This window comes from Anoplopoma fimbria, chromosome 3 (genome assembly GCF_027596085.1).
Source record: "Anoplopoma fimbria isolate UVic2021 breed Golden Eagle Sablefish chromosome 3, Afim_UVic_2022, whole genome shotgun sequence".
NCBI lineage: Eukaryota > Metazoa > Chordata > Actinopteri > Perciformes > Anoplopomatidae > Anoplopoma > Anoplopoma fimbria.
In genome coordinates, this window is record NC_072451.1 from 10,535,918 (window position 1) to 10,559,673 (window position 23,756).

Here is a 23,756-nt window from a genome sequence, read left to right on the forward strand (position 1 = left end):
TTCTGAAACTGGTTTTCAAACTTCACATAAATTATGCTTTGATTGCATTACTTTGTGTTTTTTATTTGTGTGAATTAAAATAGCTTTCTTTATAAATGACCAAAAAAAAAACAGTTTCTCTAAAGTTACCTACCCCAGCTTTAGAGGATGTCTGCTCGTCTCAGTTCCTATCATGTTTATAATAATTCATACTGTATTATCATCCAAATTACGTATATATGGGTATATATTTCATGGTGTACTCAAACACATTACACTAGCCAAAGTGCCGTAGTTTGCTTAACTGTCCAATTAACTACATAGTCGGTATTTACAGTTACTCCATAAATATCTTTATCAAATGCGTAGAATATACAGCTTCATTAATATACAGCTGTTTCCAAAATGAATGGTTAATAGGTAACATCTGTTCATATTGTACTGTTAGAATTTTTATAATACTAATTTGTGATGCAGAATTATAACCTTAATTTAGCGATTATTAAGTTATGTTCACATTTATGTCCAGCTCAAATTCATAGGCTACGTATGATAAACTATACCAAAATACAGCAGTGCATGTTGTGTTGTCACTGTTAGAGGGCGATAAAAACCAGTAGCTGTTTGAGGTCCATACCTCAGCTTCTGTTACGGCAGTGAACAGCTGATCATCTTAGAATCTAGATTCATTCACTTCATTAGAACACAGATAAAACATGGGCTGTCATAGCTTATGATTGGGATATTAAAGGAACCTCTTGATTTAGGAAAGTTGCACCTAACACAACACAACACGAGGGATTCCAAGCACAACTGGGCATTACAGGCATCTTTTAATTTGTCCATTATTTCTTTAATGCTGCCTCTGAAGTCTTTCTGTTGTCTGAACTTTCACTGCAGACCATGCAAAGTTATCTCTTCCCTGACGTTTCTCTCTCACTCCCAATGCTTTCCCCAGACGGTTAATTTTAGGTGCAATCTCTGCTGCAGGAATGGTCCCATTGTCGATGACAAATAACTGTAGGTGCAGTAGCTATTTATATATGTTAATATCCCATCCCCTAAATAGGAACACTCTTAAACAGAACACCAGTGCCGTGTCTCCTCTCTAGGCACACAGAGGATCATCCGGCACCTCCATGGCCCTCTCCCTCTCCTTCCGCTCAGCCCTCTCCAGCTCCATGATGGTGAAGAGGGGCTCCTGGGCCGTGACTGAGTCATTCCGGTATTTGGTCGCAGAGAAAGTGTTCTTGATGAAGGCCTCAGAGTAACGTCTCTTCAGGTCTGGTTCCGGACAAAACAGGTAATGATACAGGGCTGCGGCCAGAGTCCCGCCTAGAGTTGGACCTAGCCAGTACACCTAACACACACACACACACACACACGTACACGCACATGCACACGCACACATACACACATACACACAAGAGAGAAACAGATCATTGAGCATCCTGATACTGCACACATTCCAAGATTTGGTTCCATATTTTTCATAATAAGAGTCTATTGCAAAAAATAACTATTGGTTATTTGTTAAAGGACAGCTTGAGGCTATTTTTATTTATTTTTTATTAAAAAACTGAAAAAACATTTAAAGATTTATAACAATCTTTGCATAGCTATTGATGCGAATATATATTTAAAGCCACTGATCGATAATGAGATCTGAAGAAGCGTATAGTTACCCAGTGGCTTTCCCAGCACCATGTGATCATGGCTGGGCCAAACGTCCGTGCAGGGTTCATGCTGGCTCCAGTGTAGGGAATCTGAGGGAGAAATCACGAGCCACATTATACCGTCTTCAAGATCACAAGAAGCAGGAAGAAGCAGGACACTGAGACTTTTAATAAATATAGATGGTTGCAACATGCTCTCCACACAAAATAAAAAAACCTTATTTGTTGAATTAAATAGTCAAAGAGAATTAAATGTGTCATATGTTTTCCCACCATTAATTATTCACATAAACTGAAGAAAAAAACAATAATGTAATCAACTTTTCAGCACAACATTATAATACATCATCTGATTAATCATATGGTCCAGTTTGATTGGAGAATTTTTTTTTTCTTGAATTAAAAAGTCAAAGAGATATCCTTCAAATGTGTCATATGTTTTCTAACCATACATTATTCACAGAGACTAAAGAAAAACAATATTGTAACAATCTAACATTGGTGCTGTAATTTTTTGGTTGGGGCTTATGCATTTATTTGGAGTTCTTTATCTCAATGTCACTTAATTCAGTAATTAGTTATTTTGAAAAAAAAAGTAATGTTCATAAAACACAAACATTAATAATAATAATAATAATAATAATAATAATAATAATAATACATTTTATTTATAGAGTGCTTTTCAAAGTTCTCAAAGACGCTTTACAGACATTTAAAATCATCATTACAAACTGTGGCTGACTGTATTAATTAAAACGCTGTTAAAACACAGTTTTACAAGCTTTGTAGAAAATATTGAATTATTTTCATTTTCTACCACCAAATTAGTCCAGTGTTTTAGGTTGTTCTATTTTTCTGGTATTTCAGTGCAAATTTCTTAAATAATTCACAAAATGATAGCATTAAGAATACAGAACATTCCTAATGCACGAGGCAGGAGCTGTCATAAATCTGATTTGTGAGTGTGAGCAACGTTTTGAGCCAGTTGTGTCAGTGATCAATAGATCTGACACTGAGCCCCTTTGTCCGTTCAGGTTATTATCTCTTTTTGTTCATCTGTCATAGTGTTGGGTACTTACAGCAAACAGGTGGCCGACACACACGGACAGGCCGATAGCCAGAGCGGACGAACCCTTCAGGTCATTACGGTTGTGGTCACAGGTAGCGAACACAGTGAAGACCAGCTGAAAGGTGATGAAAGATTCTACAACCAGCGCCTTTCCCACGGAGATGCTGCTATTTATCTGTAAACACATCACATGCAGATCAATACATCATCAGATATAAACATCCCCCTTTAAAGATCTGTATACAATAGATGCAAAGGGTTGAAGTTGATGTTGTAATAAACATAAAATGTGTTGTATAGTAATTTGTAGAGTTATATCTACCTGATGCATTTTATTAGTTCAGTAACTTTTTAGAGTCTATAGTTCATCTATTTATATAACTCGTTATTATATTGTATTATATTCCTGTATTGTATTTATTTAACATTGAGGTCAAGTTATTAGACTTTCCTGGCGTTTTGCACAGCAGGTGTTTGCTTGGAATTTAATTAATAGTACTTATAAATTAATTTGGGAAAACCACATAAATTGAGCAGGCTGGGGTTTTTTTGGGAGGGGGAATTAAAGAGACGCTAAAACGGAGCATGTCAGACAGAGGCTAAATGTTTACATATTCAGACAGATGGTATGATGAAAATAGTTTTTTGAAAATGAAAGCATGTAAACATGTTCTAGCAGAAACACTACATACAAGTATGCACCTGAATATGAGCTGATATGTCCCCTTTAACTTTAGAGAAAGTAAAGTATCATTATAAGTAGGATAGTAAATATCTGCCTTCAGAGAGGAATGAATGCAGTGACAATATTACCGTGAAATAAAAGTTAACCGCTAGTAAAGGCTTGAAAATAAAAAGAAGACGAACCGTGGTGACCCCCATTCCGCCCCTAACAGAGGCCGGGGTGATGCCGTACAGAATGCCGGCCCCTACTATGGCTCCTACACACTGGGCCAGCAGGTAGAAGATGCCTTTAGCCAGACTGAGCTTCCTGGTCATCACCATAGCTGCCGTGACCGCAGGGTTGATGTGAGCGCCGCTGATGTGGCCGAAGCACTGCACCATGGTGGCAGTGGTCAGGCCGAAGCATAGAGAGATGAGCACCAGGTCGGCGGGGCGGGGATCCTCCTCGGCGGCCCCCCAGTTGATGGTGGAGCCGAGGCTTAGCATGACGAAGAGCAGCATGGCGAGGAACTCGGCCCCGATGCAGCGCCAGAACGCCTGAGTCCAGATGTCCTTGAAGGCAGACATGGCTTTGTCTGGAGAGCAGCAAGATGGAGGCCTGGAGTGACAGTGTGGTATACGGCAGGGGAAGCAACACCTCCTGGAAGAGATGACAGGAGGGACAACAGTCAATATAAGATACAAGAAGGCATGAGACGGGTTTTACCCCCTGAATTGAGAAAGAGCCATAATAAGATACATAAAGAAACACAAAGTAAAAAATGGTGGAATGCTAGACCCCAAAATTACATGAGCATGATTATGTGATAGCAGAGGCCAGATTTCAAAATCGAGCAGGTAAAAACATCTTAAAATGCCAGCCTTTAAGGTAAATGCCCCATTAATTATCATGAAGCTGATTGGTTGTTAACCTACATTCTGATTTATTCAAAAGACAGTTTTGCCACACAGTAATATCACAACAGTTATCCATATTTAGTGCAAACTTGAGCATGAGGATTGCATCCATTTTGAAATGGCTTTCATTTAGAGCGTCAGCCTGGTTTTACTGTAGATTATAAAGGTTTATTTGTCCTGGGAACATTGTTATACCATCACAAGACGAAGAACGTCAATACAATAACTGTGTGGGCCCCTTTTGTCACTTCTGTAGTGTATGCATGAGAGCAGCTCAAACTTTTAGTTTATTACAAAACATTTTTTTTGCAGTTGCTGTATGTGTATCAAGTTTATCTTCCAGAATCATTTAGTAATCAATGTACTTTATTCTCTATATAAATAAGACTCACAAAATATTTCTGATTATTATGATACTTCTAGCACTTGTAATTGTAGCAGCAGAGGTACTAATAACAGAAATGGTAGTAGTGGTAGCAAGAGTAATAACAGCAGTAGTAAACACAGTAAGTATCAATTTGATCAAGTATTCCTCATGGCAGCTTGGGCTTTAATCTACATCAACTCATGGTCAAATATTATAAATAAATACATCTGAGTCGTCCACAAATGAATGGCATCAACATGAGAATAGACCTGTCTGTTCCTTTTATGCTGCTGTTTCTAATCTGCAAACCGCAGAAATCTATTTGTTCGGATGAGATTATTCTTTCTTTTTAAACCTTATTCTCCTTCTTCCTGAGTTGTCGCAGGCTGTTCATCACTAGTAGCTGTGATAACATCAGCAGTGGTGTGATAGTAGCAGTGACTAGTGACTAGTTTACCAATTACTCAATGGAGACGATCAGTATGCCTATGTGTTGGATTTCCCTGGCTGTGCGTAAACTCCAACACCGATGCTGCTTTTTTTTGTCCAGAGGGAAACAGTGAATGAATGAATGTGAGCCACAGCACTGCTACCATTCCTATTCAATAGAAACAATCGACTCGATACAACCGTTGCATCCAGAAAGTCACGAATCCAAACCATGAAGACAAACGTGTCAACACAAATAAACACAATATAATTGTGTTGATAATTTAGAAGTTTAAGCCTAAATAGGAAAGAAAGTTTCTTTTTTTTAGCAAAGAAATTTCCTCTGAATTGTATAAGATTAATGTTCAAAACAACTAAATGCAATCCGAACCACAGCTTCTCGTTCTGTCTTGCTGCAAACGTACTTTCCAAGCGCCATTGAGTCTTTACGCGTGTACTCACCTCAGGCGCTCCGGAGCCCCGTCGTTTTCCGTCATGACTCCGCCAGCCTGCTGCCGGACTCTGTGCTTTATAGCGCGGGTTTTGTGCCCGTAGGGGGTTCACCCCGGCGGTCAGACCTGAATGGAACCGGAGGACAGACAACCATCAGGCAACTTGATTGACCATTAAGTTCAGTTCATGGATTATAGTGATACGATCACAATTGTTGAATGCTTTCCAAAAAAAAGTTAGCAGTAATAATAATAATGGATTTTATTTATATAGCACACTTTAAAATACAAAGAAATCTCAAGGTGCTGCACAGGGTAGAACAATCACAATAATCAAATATAATAATAAAACACTAAAAACAAACAAAAAAAATAAAATAAAAATTTAAATTAATTAATTAATTTAATCATAATGAAATCTAAGAATATCTATTAAAACCGAACAACCACCCAAACACAAGCAATCCAAATGATCAAGACCCTAGGGGAAGGCAGAGAGGAACAGGTGAGTTTTAAGACTTGATTTAAAAGCGGTGAGGGAGTCTAAGGCCCTGATCTTCTCCCAGATCAGTGCAAGGAAATGTTAAGTCACTGCATATCTGTCGATTTTAAAACGTGGACAAATATAATAAGGGATGGAGTCCAAATTCTGTGGTAGTTCTATATTGAACAATAATTCAAATATATGATGTGTTTAAAAAAATTAATAATTTATATCTAGTCATTTTGGACATTAAATAAAACAAGAATGCTTTAGGCACCATACGTTTCAGTGTTACTTTGGCCATAGAGAACTTTCATAAAATGATTATTTGCAGCACCACAAAGAACAAAATTATGAAGAATAATGTGTTTTTTCCCCCCGATTAAATAAAAAAAAATCCTTCTCAGTTTTCAGTATCATTGTTTGACCTTTGTGCTGTTTTGAATGGGTTTCGTGAGCTGTGTGTGTATGTTCTCATTTTATGTGTTGCAAAGCAGCTGAGGTCATAAATGCTGTGGTGTGTGGCACTGGAGCTTTTCTCTATAGAAATAAACATTCAATAAAGAAACGAGTGAATGTAAAAGGTGTATGCCTGCCTTTAATGTCAGTTTTTGTGTGACTTAGAGAATGCCTCTGGCCTCTGTGTCTTTTGGCAGATATTATAGTAGAATAGATATAGTTATTACACTACAATAAATGTAACTATTACACTAGAGTACATGCAGTCATTGTAGTTATTGCACAATTTTTTTTGTTATTTCACTAGAATACATTTTGTTATTGTACTAGAATTAATGTAGTTATTGCACTAGAATAAATGTAGTTTTTGCACTCGAACAAATGTAGTTATTGTATCATAACAATGTAATAAATGCACTGGTTTAAATATATTTGATGAAGTAGAATACATTTTGTTATTGCACTAGAATAAATTCAAGTGGTTTTGGATGCTTGTTGCAGTTAAATGTGTTAAAAAGACAATGTATTCTTAAATTCCAACCAAAGATGTTGTTTAAAAAAATTGACAGAATCCTGATTTCTGAAGCTCTATGACGACTGAAGCCTGTTCCAGTCAGAGGGAGCAGCTCTTTTCTGTTCTTCAGGGCATACTTCTACAAGTTGTGAGAGCAAACAGTCCTTCACAGCCTTATTTAGGATGAAAAAAATACATGGCGATATATTTGGATAAAATGTACCATCTTGCTTGTTTCACATTTAATGCTTTTATTGTGGAAATCCTGTGAACTTTTGTTTTGAAAGGTGCCATTGCAATTAATCCTTACTCACTTACTTACATAGGGAGCCAGTGAGAGTTCACATTATGGAGTGTGAACGCAGCGCCGCTCTTATAACAGCAGAGAGCATCCAGTCAGAACAGCATGGTTATGCAGTTATGATAAGACCCCCCCCCCCCAACACACACACATACACACACACTCGCCCCGACATCACTCCCAATCCTACCGGATAAATAGATACTGACGCGCTGCTTAAACACAAGGCTGCCAGTGTTTATGCTTCCTCATGCAAGCTGACAGAGCCCCCCGTCACATTATACAGCCAGCCCACAACACACACACACACACAAACACACACACATCATCTCTTATATAAGTATTACACAATATCAGAAATGTGTGAGTTAGTTTGATGAGAACAAAAACGTATAAATAAATCAAAAGAACTTTGGACAATGGGATCACTGTCCTAAGCAGAGACTTATGTAAACTGTCCAGAGACACGCAAAGCTGTATTATATTTTAATATCTATCAGAAAACAGCAGCTCAGCTCTTTTCCAGTGAGAAAGCAGTTCTCTTGGCCAAAACATTGGTTGGATGCAGGTTATTCAAGACCAATAAAGACTATTAAACTTAAAAATAATAGATTTAGATATTTTTGTCATGTTTAATTTATTATTTCAAGAATGGAATACGCTTCATGTACATTAATATATTAAAAGTTCTCTCTATAAATCCTTACATGATGAGTCCTTACTATGAGGCTTTTTTGCATTATCAGAATTATCAGAATTCCAGTAAAAATATGGAATATTTTATTTATTCATCCTTATCGCTGTGAATTAAAATGGACCACTGGGCACTGAGGGCGGATAAAACAAGTACCGTCCCATATTTTCCCCTTCGACTCCTCAGAGATGGCTATCTGTATTTTGGGCCAACCCATCCCAGCCCTTGGGCTGGTGCAGGAGCAGGCAAGGTCAACGGCCTGTTGTATAGCTTGTGTCTTGTGGTAATTCTGCTGTTTGTATTTGCAGCAAAGATGATGTGAGAAGTCATGCGTGTTGATAAGATACAGGTCAGACCATGAGCAGTGGCAACACAGTGGCTGTTTGTGGTGGAAGGGCATTGTAAGGACTCCTGTAAGGACTCATGTAAGGACTCCTGTAAGGACTACTGTAAGGTCTACTGTAAGGACTACTGTAAGGTCTACTGTAAGGTCTACTGTAAGGACTCTGTAAGGTCTACTGTAAGGACTCCTGTAAAGACTCCTGTAAGGTCTACTGTAAGAATTCCTGTAAGGACTCCTGTAAGGACTCCTGTAAGGTTTCCTGTAAGGTTTCCTGTAAGGACTCCTGTAAGGACTACTGTAAGGACTCTGTAAAGACTCCTGTAAGGTCTACTGTAAGGACTCCTGTAAGGACTCCTGTAAGGTCTCCTGTAAGAATTCCTGTAAGGACTCCTGTAAGGACTCCTGTAAGGATTCCTGTAAAGACTCCTGTAAAGATTCCTGTAAGGACTCCTGGTAGCTTTGAAATGCTTTGGACAAGTGGAGAGGATGCAGTGGGATAGTTAAATTAAAGTTGGAGTGAAGACAGCTCTTACACAACAACTTTGAGCCAATTGCCTCATCGATTGCCACTTGTTCCTGAGTTAGAATAAGGCATGTGTTAGGACCCCTTACAGCACATTGGAGTATAGACTGAGGGCTTCAGCCAACTGTGGGTCGTATTCATTCAATCAGACAATACAGTGGGCGTTGCAGACACACCTGGAGCAGATCTAAGCGCACACTTCTACTTGTTCCATTAATGACTTTGGGTGACTTGGAACGAGACTGCACCTCATTTGCATTTCAAATTGTTTGTGAGGTGTCCTCACAACACGAGGACTTGTTTAATGTAAACAGCAGTGGATGGTGTCTCCTGACAGCAGCAAACACAAATATGTTTGGAACCAAGGTTCAATGTTCTTTATTGGTCATGTCACAATAACTTTGCATTCCTTGTTCTCAGGCTTCCTCCATTAATGCCATACTACAAGTATTTATAACAAGAAAAATGAGAGTTAAAATGAGAATCTAAGAGATAAAATAAGATATAGGAATAAAATTATATATATAGCAGTGACAATAAGTAGTACAGGTTAAAAAGGGTTACATTTGAGTAAAACATTTGAATTGACCGGATCCTTAGAAGAATCAGAGAATATCTGTAAAAAAACAAAAACAAGTAAGATTCATATACTTCTGTTTTCTGAAACAGTGCTTCCTAGCAAGAGATCATGAAGCTGCTTCATTCGTTTCACAGTTTTTTTTTTGGGCAATTACAGTTGCCAAAAGTATGCTTTTCTTCTTCGGTGGAATATTGGTGTACGTCTGTGGTCCTTGAGACGTTCATGACCCACGGCCAACCACCCAGCCAGCCCAGCCAGACAGGACCAAACGACACTGAAAGCGTAGTTGAGAGGGAGGAGAGATGAGAAGGAAGCTAAGCTAACCTAGCTGGGACCTATTGCTGATGTCCAATCGCAGGAAAACTCAGGCGAACCCAGCACTATGGTTGGATGTTACATTTAAATGTTAAGTTAATTATTTGCCCAGAGAATGATGTTTTTTGCTTCTGTTTACATTAATTCTGATGCAAAGTCCCAAAAATGCAGTACAGGAATGTTCTAATGTTGTTGTTTTTTTGTTGTTTTTTGTGCATGCTTGTGCTGAATAGTTTCAAATAATGATCCTTGAATCCTTGTATAAAAAATATGAATAGATTTGCGAATATTTAGCATCAAATCTATTTATCTGCAGCGATGCGAGTTGGGGACAGTTGCAACATTTTTCAAAATAAAGGACTGCATAGATTTGTACAGGCAGAGGACCAACTACCAGGATCCTGTTGACCCAGAGCAGTGCCTGGCAATCTTTCTGAGCTAAATTGTTGTATAGCCTAAACTACTGTAAACTATTTTATTGAGTTTCCGTAATATTCACGTTCTGTGTGAGAAAACTCATGACAAATAGAACAGTTTGAAAAAATATGTTGACCTGCAAATGAATCAAACTTTTGAAAATACGGGTGTGTAAAGGCCTTTAAATGCATACAATGTCTTTCAAAATAAACTTCCAACCTAGGTTTCCTTAGATTTCAGGTTAACTTGGTCTTTAACCTTACAAAATTATGCCAGTGCCTAAATAAAACCATTAACACTTTAAGTATTGCTTTAGTGAAAGATAAATGAACTGGGGAGGTCTGCAGAGAGCAGGGGCACCTTTCAAGTTTTTTTTTTTTTAAAGTCTCAGGGCTTTCTTCTTTATTAACATTTTTGTTGCCCAGACTTCCTGCTTTTACTTCCTACTGTCTGGCCAAAATGTAAAGCTGCACGTTACCCCCCCAACATCTGGATCATGCGTGTCGTAGTGGTTGATGGAGACATGAAATGTACTGTGTGTGCCCATGATATGGGAACGGCTTAATGATAGCGTGCAGAAACTTTGACAGAGACAACGGTGAAAAGGAAACGTGGTATCTCTTCCATGAGCACTCTTTGGATAAAGGCTCAATTTTGCCCTAAACTCACATCAGAGAAGCCCTTGGGTTAACCCCAAAGGCTTGTCAGAGGAGCATTTGGTCCAGGAACAAAGCATGGCAGTGTCCCATTAGAGCACAGACAAGCTCTGGTTAATTAATAATCCTTTTTTTCCTGATCTCGGCACAAGTAAGCTATAGTTTAGGTGGATCAGAAAATAATGAGATGATTCCACTGATGACTAAAGTGTCACGGTCATGGCTGTGCTCCAGCTTATTTCCTCGAGTTTCTTCCCTGTGTGTCTCTCCCTGTCTGTGTGTGTGTTAGTTGACCTGGTCCTCCTGGCTCTCCTTGCTCATTATACACACCTGTCTGCAATCAGCCAATCAACACCTGCTTCTCATCAGCATGCCAGCTTGTCAACAGAGATAATTATCTCACCTACTGTGTCAGGTACTCTCAGGCCAAGCTTAATAAGTAAGTTTTCTTTGTGTACCTGTACCTGAACTAATTCTGATATGTTTCCTTTGCTTCAGGATACCTGTTACGCTTGTGAGACCTCAGCCTGCATCACCCCCCCCCCTATAGCAATATAGTCAACTAAAAAACATGGAAATAGTTAATATTAACACATTGCTAATAAAAGTCTTTTTCATGTAAAAATATAAAATCATTCTATATATATATATATATCTGTGTATATATATATATGTATGTGTGTGTGTGTGTGTGTGTGTGTGTGTGTGTGTGTGTGTGTGTATATATATATATATGTGTGTATATATACATGGAGTTTACGGTGAGATAAATAAAATAAAGACTCTATCAATTCATCTGTGGTGAAACAATAACTTACCAACACACTGTGTGATGTTTTATTTTTTATTCTGTTCCAGCTTGATTTGGGTTTCATGGACTGTCTGGACTGGTTCAGTCCAGTGGAGGGCAGTAGAGTACTACAAAGCAGAGACCCAGAGATACAGTATATGAGGCCTTGGTTATTATATTCTCTCGCTCTCTCAGGGGTTGTCTCCCTCTCTTACTTTCAAACTCAGCGAAGGTAATTACAATCTCTTTTTTTATCTGTGATTTTCTGAAAAAAATATTTTCAACTAATGCTGAGGCAATTATTTCTGTGTCCTCTCCTTTCCCTCCCTCTCTCTCTCTTTAACACACACACACACACACACACACACACACACACACACACACACACACACACACACACACACACACACACACACACACACACACACACACACACACACACACTCTCACATCTGTCAGCCTCACACGGGGGTTTATGTTCTTGTCCAGGATTGGCTGATTGATTCTGACATTTCCACAGCCCGATCATTTCCTCCTCTCCTGAATATGAATCTGTGCAAATGTCTCCTTGGGAATTGGAGTATTTTTCATTGTGTGGCACTCACATGTGGGTGTGTGTTTGTAAAACTAGGTGTGAATGCATACGTGTATGCCTGCGTGTGTGTATGCGTGTGTGTGTCTGTGTGTTTACCTTACATGGGTGTGTGAATTGGAAGTTTCATACACCATTGAAAATACAAACAAATGCACACAATCCAGACAGCTTGTACAAAAATAAATGTGCGTCTCACCATCTGTTTATTACAGTACAGCTGAAATATCAACTGTGTGTCTAAGGTGAGATCCCACCTGCTGAGTCAGTCCTGGTAACAGATGCATGATGGACCTATCTGCTGTTGTCTGTGTCTGTCTCTGGTTGCTAGCGGGAGAACACATAGAGACACAGATAGCAGTCAGTCAGATTTATTAAGTAAGAGCATGATATAACTGTCATAATTCTCCCTTAGAAACACAAGCCACATGCTGTTGGAGTGACAATTTGATTTGTTCTTCGATAATCTCAGAAAAGGAAAACACTCCCCAAAGACCCTTCAACAGGGAAAAATGGAAGAAACCTCAAGAAGAGCAACGGAGGAAGAAACCCTCTGCCTGGACGGACAGACCGGAAACAGATGTTGTGTGTGAAGATGTACATCACAGAAAGTAAGAGCTGTAGCTCTGGAGGTCAGGTCTGACAAGAGTCTGGGTCCCAGCAGGGCCTCGCCACTGGATGTTTAGATTTAGAGAGACAAGAAGGAGAGGCTGAATGTCCTGGAGGACAAAGATCCAGATCCAAACATCTGGAATGAGGCACCAGGAGCCAGGAGAGAGAGAGAGAGAGAGAGGTCCTAGGACGGCCCTATGGTCCACAACAGTGAAGCCTAGAGTGAAAAGAGAGGACATGAGCATGAACTAGGGGGAGAGAGGGAGAGAAGAGTTCCAGTGGAACAAAGAAACAGAGAGTTGGAGAGATGCAGTGGTTTTCACTAAGTTAACATTCACATCGGCAAGACATAACAGATTATAAGCACTAGGCTTGATTGGAGTTTGTCATAGCCGATGTTTGTTTATCTTAACTACTTTTATTCAATCTGCTAATGGCACACCGTCAAAATAGTGATTTGCATATTGTGATTATATACTTATGCAAGATAACTTGGAAATGAGGTCCAGTTGGAGTCTCAGCCTCATAATGATCCTAATCAGCTTTTGTGATAAACAACAGCCTATTGTCAGGTTCAGTAAACTGCAGACTGGCCGTCATGTGGGTCCATGTGGAGCTGATGATGCAGGATGACGTCAACAAAACTGTCCAATCAGGGAGGCACCTGTTCGTCCACATGACTTCATCTTCACCCCTCTTGGATTGAACAATAGATCTTTATCCATCTTTGTTCTGGACCAAGTGAGCCAACTACAGATGTTAAAGGGTCCTTTTGCAGGTTTAGCTGATGCTAGAGGGTTTTCAACCAATACCAAAAGTAAAAGTGAATTTTTCAGCTAGCTAGCAGGGAAAAAGTTGGTAATCGTCATTACAGCTGGCTTAATCGGTTAGTAGAAATAAGAAGGCCAATCACGGAAGAAGTGGTTTAGAATATGACCTGCTGGGATTAACGCTGTCCATGGTGCTGAACTTCCTTTTCCCTTTCTCTTCAGTCGGGAGTGCACAGACCCCTTTATAATCTCTATATATGGGATTCTGACTGCGTTTCTTATAAAGTATGCTACATGTCTAATCATACTGTATCGTCTTCTCTGACATTCACAGCAATTTATCTCATTGTATGTCGATTTAATAAATTACCATAAATGAATCTGCAGAAAAACATTTATTTGGAAATTGTGCTTGTGGTGGGTGTGGCTTTTCACAAAAAAGCATATTGTTTCTTAATAGATTCATGTACTCATTGCACTTTATCTTCTTTCTATTTACTTTATCTACTTGTCAGCAGACATAAGAAGACCCAGATCCTCAATTACTGGCGCAGTCAAGTAACATTGGGTGCAGTTTGGATTCAGACAAAACCTCCCAGATGACTTAATGTTCTGTAGTGCACACAAATCCTCTAACATGTCAGGGAACTCAAAGTCCTGGACAGGGACAAGGGCTAGACTTTAAAAGTAAGAAACACATTCTATGCCCTCTGGTTTTCAGCTTCGGTGGGACTCTTGTTCAACTTTTACTTACTTCATGACAGAGCTGTGTCCTAATTTATAAGGCTGAGCTCATTAATGCTCAGCTCATCGGTGCTGACAAACTTTTAAGAACGATTACTGAAGGTGTCTGGAGGATCCATGAGCTTCATAAGCGATCAATGGAGGAAAGTTTCACGCTAAGGTTGCTGTTTTCCGACGGCTGAAGGAGCTGTACAGTGCTGCCAGGGTGTCCTGCATGGTGTGGGAGGTGTTGTCCATCAGGCATCATCCTCCTGTCTCCCACCACCTCCACTGTATCCAGTGGACACCCCAGCACACTGCTGGTCTTCCTGACAATACCTTCAATAAGTAAGTATGTATATATAAGAAAAGTATATTCCATGCTGACTGTTGCACTTTTCACTGTATTGTAAGAAGAGCTGTTACTTCCTCTATATATTTGCTTTACACATTGATGTTGCCAGTGTTTTACAGCTAAGGATTCTAAGCAACCAACCTGATTGCCGCTGTGTGCCGTATTAGCTGTAGGACTCTCTGAAGACTGTACAGGACACCTTGGACTCGGACAACTTTGCTTTCGCAAATTGGGTTTGTGAGCAGCACCATCCCCTCACTGATGTCCTTAAAGGAAAATAAAACGGAGTAGAGGAATAGTGTTATATGAGATACAATGAATGGTTACATTGTAACGTTGGTTCTTTGAGGGACCAGTGATCGGTGATTCCACGCCAGCACGGCTGCTTTAAAGATAAAAACATTGAGGGTGACGGGCAAGCTTGTGTCTCTTATAGAAGTGTCCACCCCTGACAGCAGGGGGATCATTATGTAACAGACCTGAAAGATAGTCTCTTCACTCAAAGAACCAAGGTTGCAAAGTTACCATACAACACTGGAGGTAATATTATCCATGAGATTGAAGGCTCATTTGAAACTATCATACTGTCATACTATGAAAAAGGTTTCTTTCAAAAGTTATTGTGGCATCAATCCTTTAATCCCCTGTCTTCCTTATCACAAAGTAAACATTGGAACGAGTTCATGTTAACAATAAGTCAGCTAGGTTTGTGAACTATGTTTATTGACCAATGGAATTAGTGTCACTGAGATTGCTGGACCCACTTGAAGAGACGACAAGGCAAAAAGTGTTTAAACTGAGGCTTTACTTGAGAAATGAAAATACACTCAAAGGTAGAAAGAAAACAGAGACAAGGCTCTTAAAAAACTGAGAATAATAAACACTGAAACCAAGGCACTCGCAAAACTGTTTGACATAGGGTCTCCATAGAATGTCAAGATCAAGCAGCGAAACACAAACAAGGCTGGGTTTAAATACTCTACTGAATGAAGGTAACGAGAAACAGGTGTGGCACAGGCTTCTTTGCTGGTGCACTCCCTAGGATGAGCTGCACTCTGCTTCCACCCGTCTCCTGGGATGTCTTGTAACATTACCCCCCTCTCTGCGGTCGGCTCCAGACGCCCCTGCTGGCCGATCTGGATACTGTCTGTGAAAGTCTTTGATGAGCTCTGGGTCTAGGATGTCACGGGCCCTAATCCAGGAACGCTCCTCTGGACCATAACCCTCCCAGTCTGCAAGGTATTTGAGGCCACCTCTCACTCTACGACAGTCCAGGAGTCGTTGCACAGTGTAGGTAAGCTGCCCATCAATCAGCCTGGGTGGGGGAGGGGGGCAAGAGGGGTGAGACAGCGGACAAGTGTAAAATGGCTTCAACAATAAGACATGGAAGGTAGGAAAGACTCGCATTGACTTAGGCAATGTGAGTCTGTATGTTACCGGGTTGATGCGTCGGGCCACCTTGAAAGGGCCGATGAACCTGGGAGCCAGCTTCCGTGAGTCAACACGTAGAGGAAGGTCCTTAGTGGAGAGCCACACACTCTGGCCTGGGTGGTACAACCTGATAGGCCGGCGGCGCCTGTTAGCAGCTCGCTGCTGTCGTCTGGAACTCTGTATTAGAGTGGCCCGTGCCGTTTTCCAGACTCTTCGGCAGCGTCTCACCAGGTGCTGTGCAGATGGGACCCCCACCTCTGGTTCCTGATCGGGAAAGAGTGGAGGCTCAAACCCGAATTGGCACTGGAAAGGCGACATCCCAGTAGAGGAATTTTGCAATGTGTTGTGAGCCAGTTCTGCCCAGGTGAGCCAGTTACTCCAATCTCCCGAGTGACTGGACACAAAGCATCTGAGGAATTTTCCCAGCTCTTGATTGACCCTCTCCGTCTGGCCATTGGTTTGAGGGTAGAATCCTGAGGAGAGGCTGACAGAGACACCAAGCAACCGACAAAAGGCTTTCCAAAACTGAGAGATAAATTGTGGCCCACGGTCTGACACAATATCTGAGGGGAATCCATGAATTCTAAACACCTCCCTTAACATAACCTCAGCCATCTGTTTAGCAGATGGTAACTTCGGCAGTGCAATAAAATGTGCTGATTTAGAAAACCTGTCAACCACTACTAGTATAGACATTACATTACATTACAGTCATTTAGCAGACGCTTTTATCCAAAGCGACTTACAATAAGTGTATTCAACATAGGTATTCAAGAGAACTACTAGTCACCAGAAGTCATAAGTGCATATCCTTTCTTAAACAGGCATCTAAAAGCATAAACCAGAGCAAAAGTATAGTGCAGAAGCAAATTACTACGGATACAATAAGTGCAACAAACTAATACGAATACAATAAGTGCAACAAACTAATACGAATACAATAAGTGCAACAAACTAATACGTATAGCTGTGTTACCTTGGGATGCTGGGAGGCCCGTAATGAAATCAACAGAGATGTGTGACCATGGGCGAGAGGGAATAGGTAGGGGGTGAAGAAGGCCTGCGGGGCGCTGACGTGAGGATTTGTTCCGGGCACGTGTCTGGCAGGCGAGGACGAAGGATTTCACATCTTTGTACATGTGCGGCCACCAAAACCTCCTTCTCAGAAACTCTAGGGTGCGACTCACACCTGGATGCCCCGAGAGTTTAGAGGAGTGACCCCACTCCAGTACCTGGGAACGTGCGGAGCGGGGAGCGTACAGACGTCCTGAAGGTCTTCCTCCTGGGTCTGGCTCATGCCTCTGTGCCTCCTGCACGATGGTCTCGATGTTCCACTGCCATGGGGCCACAATGCATGAGCTGGGGAGAATGGGGAGAATTCAGGGGATCTGTCTGTCAGAGAGGAATCACACTGGCGAGAGAGAGCATCAGGCTTCTGATTCTTTGAACCAGGTCTATATGACAGAGTGAAATTGAAGCAAGTAAAAAAACAGGGCCCACCTGGCTTGACGAGCATTTAGTCGCTTAGCCTCTCGGATGAAGAGCAGATTCTTGTGATCAGTCCAGATGACAAATGGATTGACTGCCCCTTCCAGCCAGTGCCTCCATTCTTCTAGTGCTAACTTAATAGCGAGAAGCTCCCGATTGGCCACATCATAATTTGTTTCAGCAGGGGAGAGTTTCCTAGAGAAAAAGGCACAGGGATGCAGCCGCCCATCCTTCTGAGAGACCTGAGACAAGATGGCCCCCACCCCCACATCTGATGCATCCACTTCCACCACAAAGGAGCGTTCAGTGTCTGGGTGGATTAGAATGGGAGCAGAAGAGAACCGTCCTCTGAGTTCATCAAAGGCCTGCTGTGCCTTGGCAGTCCATTCTATGTGCTTGGGGGAACCTCGAGTGAGAACAGTGAGAGGGGCTGCAATGGAGCTAAAGTTTTTAATGAACCTACAATAGAAGTTTGCAAAGCCCAAGAAACGTTGTACTTGCTTGAGAGTGGTGGGCTGGGGCCATTCCTGAACTGCTTTGACCTTCTTCTGGTCCATCTCAATTCCTGATGTGGTGATGACATAACCCAGGAATGCAATGCTGGAGGTGTGGAATTCGCATTTCTCCAACTTTACCGCTAGGTGGTGTTCATTGAGTCTCTGGAGGACTTTCCTGACATGATGCACATGTTCTTCTGGGCTCTTAGAGAAGATAAGGATATCATCCAGATACACAAAGACAAAGCAGTTAAGCATGTCCCTTAACACATCATTAACAAAGCTCTGAAACACTGCTGGGGCATTTGCAAGGCCAAATGGCATGACGAAGTACTCATAATGACCAGTAGGGGTGTTAAAAGCGGTCTTCCATTCATCACCCTCGGATGAAACCGTTCTTTAATGCGTCCTGGATGTACTCTTCCATGGCTGCAGACTCTGGAACAGAAAGGGAGAACAGTCTTCCTCTTGGGGGCATGGTCCCTGGGAGGAGATCAATAGCACAGTCCGAAGGACGGTGACGGGGTAGAACTGTGGCACATTGTTTATCGAAAACCTCAGCCAGACCGTGATACTCTGAGGGCAATTTGGAGAGCAATTCCGGTGGTCTTTGAAAGCTGACTGGGGTGCCAAGAGTGGCAGTGGTGGCCAGGGAGACGGTCAGATCTTCAGCACAACAGAACTCGAGACAAGAGGGACTCCATGCAAGGAGAGAGGCTGGTGACCAGGAGAACTGGGGGTTATGCCGATCTAACCATGGGTAACCCAAGATGAGGGGGTTGAGAAGGAGTCGAGAACATAAAACGTAATGTACTCCTTGTGGTTTTGTTCTGCAGCTAAGAGCAAGGGAATAGTTTGGAGCCTGACTACTCCAGAGCCAATTGGTTTCCCATCAATAGCTTGGACTCTAAACTTGGACTGGCAGCTGACTAGATAAGATAAGATAAGATAAGATAATCCTTTATTGGTCCCGCAGCGGGGAAATTTGCAGACTTACAACAGCGTAGAGTAAAGTGCACACAAGAGACATAGTAGAAGAAGACAAGCTAAAAATAAAAAATTAAAAATGAAAAATAAAAATAAAATAAAACAAGTATTATAAATAAGCAATAAAAAAAAACAGTAGAAAAAACAACAATAACTGAAATATTATATTTACAGACAGAGAAAAAAACAACAACTATTTTAACTATTTTTAACTTTTTTAACTATTATTGCACAGTGTAATGTGTAATGTATTGCACAGGTTTTTATTGTCATGTTATTATTGTCATGTGTCATGTGGTCTGCTGGGAGCAGAGTTGGTTGTGCAACCTGACAGCAGCAGGAAGGAAGGACCTGCGGTACCTCTCCTTCACACACCGGGGTGAAGCAGCCAGTGGCTGAAGGAGCTGCACAGAGCTGCCAGGGCGTCCTGCATGGGGTGAGAGGTGTTGTTCATCAGGGATGATAGCTTGGCCATCACCCTCCTGTCTCCCACCACCTCCACCGTATCCAGTGGACACCCCAGCACACTGCTGGCCTTCCTGACAAGCTTGTTGAGTCTCTTCTTGTCTGCTGCTGAGATGCTGCTGCTCCAGCAGACCACTGCATAAGAGATGGCTGATGCCACCACAGAGTCGAAAAAGGTCTTCAGGAGTGCTCCCTGCACTCCAAAAGACCTCAGTCTCCTCAGCAGATACAGTCTGCTCTGACCCTTTTTATAAAGTGCATTTGAATGATTAGTCCAGTCCAGTTTATTGTTCAAGTGAACACCCAGGTACTTATAAGATTGCACAATCTCAATGTCCTGTCCCTGGATGTTCACTGGTTCCGGAGGGGTATGGATAAACGTTTAGCTAGGGAAAAATCCCCCAAATGACCTGCTGCACCAGAATCTACAAGCCCCTCCAGGTGGTGGCAATTGATCCCCCAGGACAGAGTTACTGGTAACAGAAGACGAGAATGCTGGTGTGGTGGGAAGAGTGCTCCAGTCGTCAAGGTCTTCCCTTCCCCTGGCGACTTTTTTCTTTTCCCGAAAGTTCCCGGCAAGGTGAGCGGAAGTGACCAGACTTCCCACAGTAGAGGCACCTCCCTTCCTGCATTCTTCGGTCTCTCTCCTCACGAGAGTCTTGTGCGTCCCAGCTGCATGGGCTCCTCGACGTGAACTGAGAAAGGCTCAGGAGTGAAGCTTGAGGCAGCAGCAGGAGCTGCTTTTTCTCTCGAAATGGCCTGTTTCTGTCCCTGATGAGGTTGTCAATTTGAATCGTAAGAGAGATGAGTGATTCTAGGTCATTCCCCCACTCCCTACAAACCAGTTCATCTTTGACCCTCTCAGATAGCCCATGGTGGAAGGCAGCAATCAGAGCCTCTGAGTTCCACCGGCTCTCCATAGCCAAAGTCTGGAATTCGAGGGCATACTCAGAAACAGGGCGAGCCCCCTGACGTAAATCAAACAGTTGTCTGGCGGCTGAATGGCCGGTGACTGGATGGTCAAACACTCGTCTCATCTCTTGGCTGAACAATGCAAACTGTGCGCAGTCAGGTGTCTTTAACTCCCACCGAGCAGTGGCCCATGAAAGTGCTTTGCCTGATAGAAGGGAGATCACATAAGCCACCTTTGCATGGTCAGTGCTGAAGGAGGATGGTTGTAGTTTGAACATTTGAGAACATTGTGTGAGAAAGCTTCTGCAGAGACCTGGGTCTCCGTCATACCTGAGTGGCGCTGGCATGTGAGGCTCTCGGGCTGGGGGAAGAGGTGGCTGGTCTGGAGCAGGCGAATGAGCTGAATCAGGTTGCGGGTGAGTATGGAGCTGTTGGGAAGTAAGCACCTGTTCCATGGACTGTGAAAGCTGTTCCAGTAGCTGCTGGTGTCGAGCGTTCATAGCTCCCTGATTAGAAACAGCTGCTCGGAATCGCTCAGTCTCTTCTGGGTCCATATTAATGGCTTGATCTTGCTGTAACGTTTCACTGTGATTGCTGGACCCACTTGAAGAGACGACAAGGCAAAAAGTGTTTAAACTGAGGCCTTACTTGAGAAATGAAAATACACTCAAAGGTAGAAAGAAAACAGAGACAAGGCTCTCAAAAAACTGAGAATAATAAACACTGAAACCAAGGCACTCACAAAACTGTTTGACATAGGGTCTCCATAGAATGTCAAGATCAAGCAGCGAAACACAAACGAGGCTGCACTTCGCTGCCACCCGTCTCCTGAGATGCCTTGTGACAATCATATTGCCAAATGTTATTGCTTTGCTGTCTATCAAAAGTTGAGCAGAGTTCACTTTTTTTTTGCTGGACGAGCTCTGCATCAACTCCCTGCTAAACCCACACAGCAGTGTTATTGGAATGGATGAATGTGGCATTCTGCTATTATTGCACTGATGCGCAGAGGAGCGATGAGGATGTGGACTTTAGACTTGAGTCAGACTGAAAAAGTAACTTAACACCAGGCTGAAAATCAGTGCTTCCCTGCAATCTTTGGTTAAAAGGTTTATTTCTGTTCACCTCTGCTGTCTGTGGTTCTAGACCAGACAGAGAACATAATCCATGCAGCAATTATGTTCTCCTCAAAACAGAAAAATGGAAAAAACAATTTGTATTATATGATTATAATATCTAGAGGGTAGTTTGAATTATTTGGCCTCTACAATAGAAAGACATGGTCACTGCTGTGTAAAACAAACTATTAACTTTGAAAGCTAAATATTCAATTGCTGTCATTGTATTGGTCAACAGTCAAACCTGAGGGACTTGTTCTGTGTGGCTGTGTAGCAACAAGGCTGTAACTCGTGCCGCAGCGTTGCAAGCACATGCGTCAAAAATGCATCAAAACGTGTGGCCTGGTCGGGAATCGTGTGCTATGACTGTTCTTCGAGATTCGGCCAGCGGTTTCCACGGGAACCGGGAAAACGGTGAAAAAATTCCCCATAGAAATGAATGCGTTTTTGGCGTGGAGAGAGCTTAAAAACAATCAACTTTGGGCCCAGACTGACTCGTCATACTTTAACGTAAAAAATCTTATTCGAGATTTAAAACGTGAACAAAACTCTGGACTATATTGGGCCAAATGGGCATTTTGATAGCTAGCACAGATTTCATGACATCAGAGTTTAAGTTTCAGGAAAATTTAAGCCTCTTTTTGATTTTACAATGGGTGTGTATTGGATCGAATGTTCAGACTTAGAGCATGTGATGTCATCGCTAGAGTGAGAGGAGCTTCAGAATCTTGTGATTTTTTTTTTTTTAAGTTGCCAGAATTCCCCCAATTTTCACTCTTCAGGCATAATGTTTCTGGTCAAACTGTAGATACACTTGTCCTAGTCGCAGCCATAACACTATGGAATCCAACAGTCTTACACATTTGACTCCATGTGCCTGAAAGCAACATGAACTCCAACCAACTGCTCCATTAGAAAAATTCTGACGACAATTTCTCAAAGAAAGCAGATAGTACCAGTTTTCTAATCTGCTCTGAAGCTCATATTTTATATATATTAAAACAACAAACATAAAAAGTACATCTCTGCGCTCGTCAGAGTCTTATCTTTCAGAAGATATCAATATATTGTCCATTGGAATTATGGTTTTACGATTGTAGGTAGGAGTTTGACAGCTAGTTTTGTTCACGCACAGAAGCATGAGCGCACGCACGCAGTGTGTGTGTGTGTGTGTGTGTGTGCGTGTTACCTATGAATCTCAAAAAACGACATGAGAGGAGTGATAGCTCTTCATTCTCAAGTGATCTCATGGTCACATTTCAAACACCACAAACAAAAAAGTATTTTCTCTCTATTGATAATATTATTTTGGCGATTGGACTCAAATAATTTTTTTAATGTACCTTAAATTAACCTCAAATCAACCCCACACTAACCCTCATGGTCACATTTTAAACACATACAACACACACACATACAAACATAGCTCCACATTATCCATCCATCCATCCATCCTTCCATCCATTTCCTTCCGCTTATCCGGGGCCGGGTCGTGGGGTCAGCAAGCTAAGGAGGGTCCTCCAGACGTCCTTCTCCCCAGCAACACGTTCCAGCTCCTCCTGGGGAACCCAGAGGCATTCCCAGGCCAGCGTGTTCTGGGTCTACCCCGGGGCCTCTTACCAGCCTACGAAGGAAGATTATTTCGGCCGCTTGTATTCGCGATCTCATTCTTTCGGTCACTACCCAAAGCTCATGACCATAGGTGAGGGTTGGAACGTAGATGGACTGGTAAATCGAGAGCTTTGCCTTACGGCTCAACTCCTACTTCACCAAAACGGTCTGGTACAACGCCCGCATCACTGCGGTCGCTGCACCGAACCGCCTGTCCATCTCCCGTTCCATTTTACCCTCACTCGTGAATAAGATCCCGAGATACTTGAACTCCCCTGCTTGGGGCAGTGACTCACTCCCAACCCAGAGGGTGCAATCCACCGTTTTTTCCGGAAGAGAACCATGGCCTCAGACTTGGAGGTACTGACTCTCATCCCGACCGCTTCACACTCGGCTGTAAACCGCCCCAGTGCGTGCTGAAGGTCCCGTTCTGAAGAAGCCAACAGAACCACATCATCTGCAAAAAGCAGGGATGTGATTCTGAGGTCCCCAAACCGGAAACTGGCTGCACCTTGAAATCCTGTCCATGAAAATCACAAACAGGATTGGTGACAATGGCAGCCCTG

The 23,756-nt window shown here is 42.1% G+C and overlaps 1 protein-coding gene across 1 annotated transcript; it reads right to left on the reverse strand.

The window, feature by feature from the left end:
• Nucleotides 1-1,087: 1,087 nt before the first annotated feature.
• On the reverse strand, nt 1,088-5,598 carry LOC129088791 (aquaporin-4-like). The gene is made up of 5 exons (XM_054596023.1): nt 5,564-5,598; nt 3,592-4,048; nt 2,735-2,899; nt 1,665-1,745; nt 1,088-1,339 (listed from the first exon to the last, which is right to left on the reverse strand). The coding sequence occupies exons 1-5, from the start codon at nt 5,596-5,598 to the stop codon at nt 1,088-1,090; spliced, it is 990 nt and encodes a 329-aa protein (XP_054451998.1).
• Between the last annotated feature and the right edge of the window lie 18,158 nt (nt 5,599-23,756).

Excerpts from the sequence above, each read along its gene's own strand:
- LOC129088791 (XM_054596023.1), bottom strand. The coding sequence starts at position 5,598 with ATGACGGAAAACGACGGGGCTCCGGAGCGCCTGAG. Across the intron at positions 4,049-5,563 it reads GGGGCTCCGGAGCGCCTGAG|GAGGTGTTGCTTCCCCTGCC; the intron begins GTGAGTACACGC and ends CATCTCTTCCAG. Across the intron at positions 1,746-2,734 it reads GTGTCGGCCACCTGTTTGCT|ATTCCCTACACTGGAGCCAG; the intron begins GTAAGTACCCAA and ends TTTCTCCCTCAG.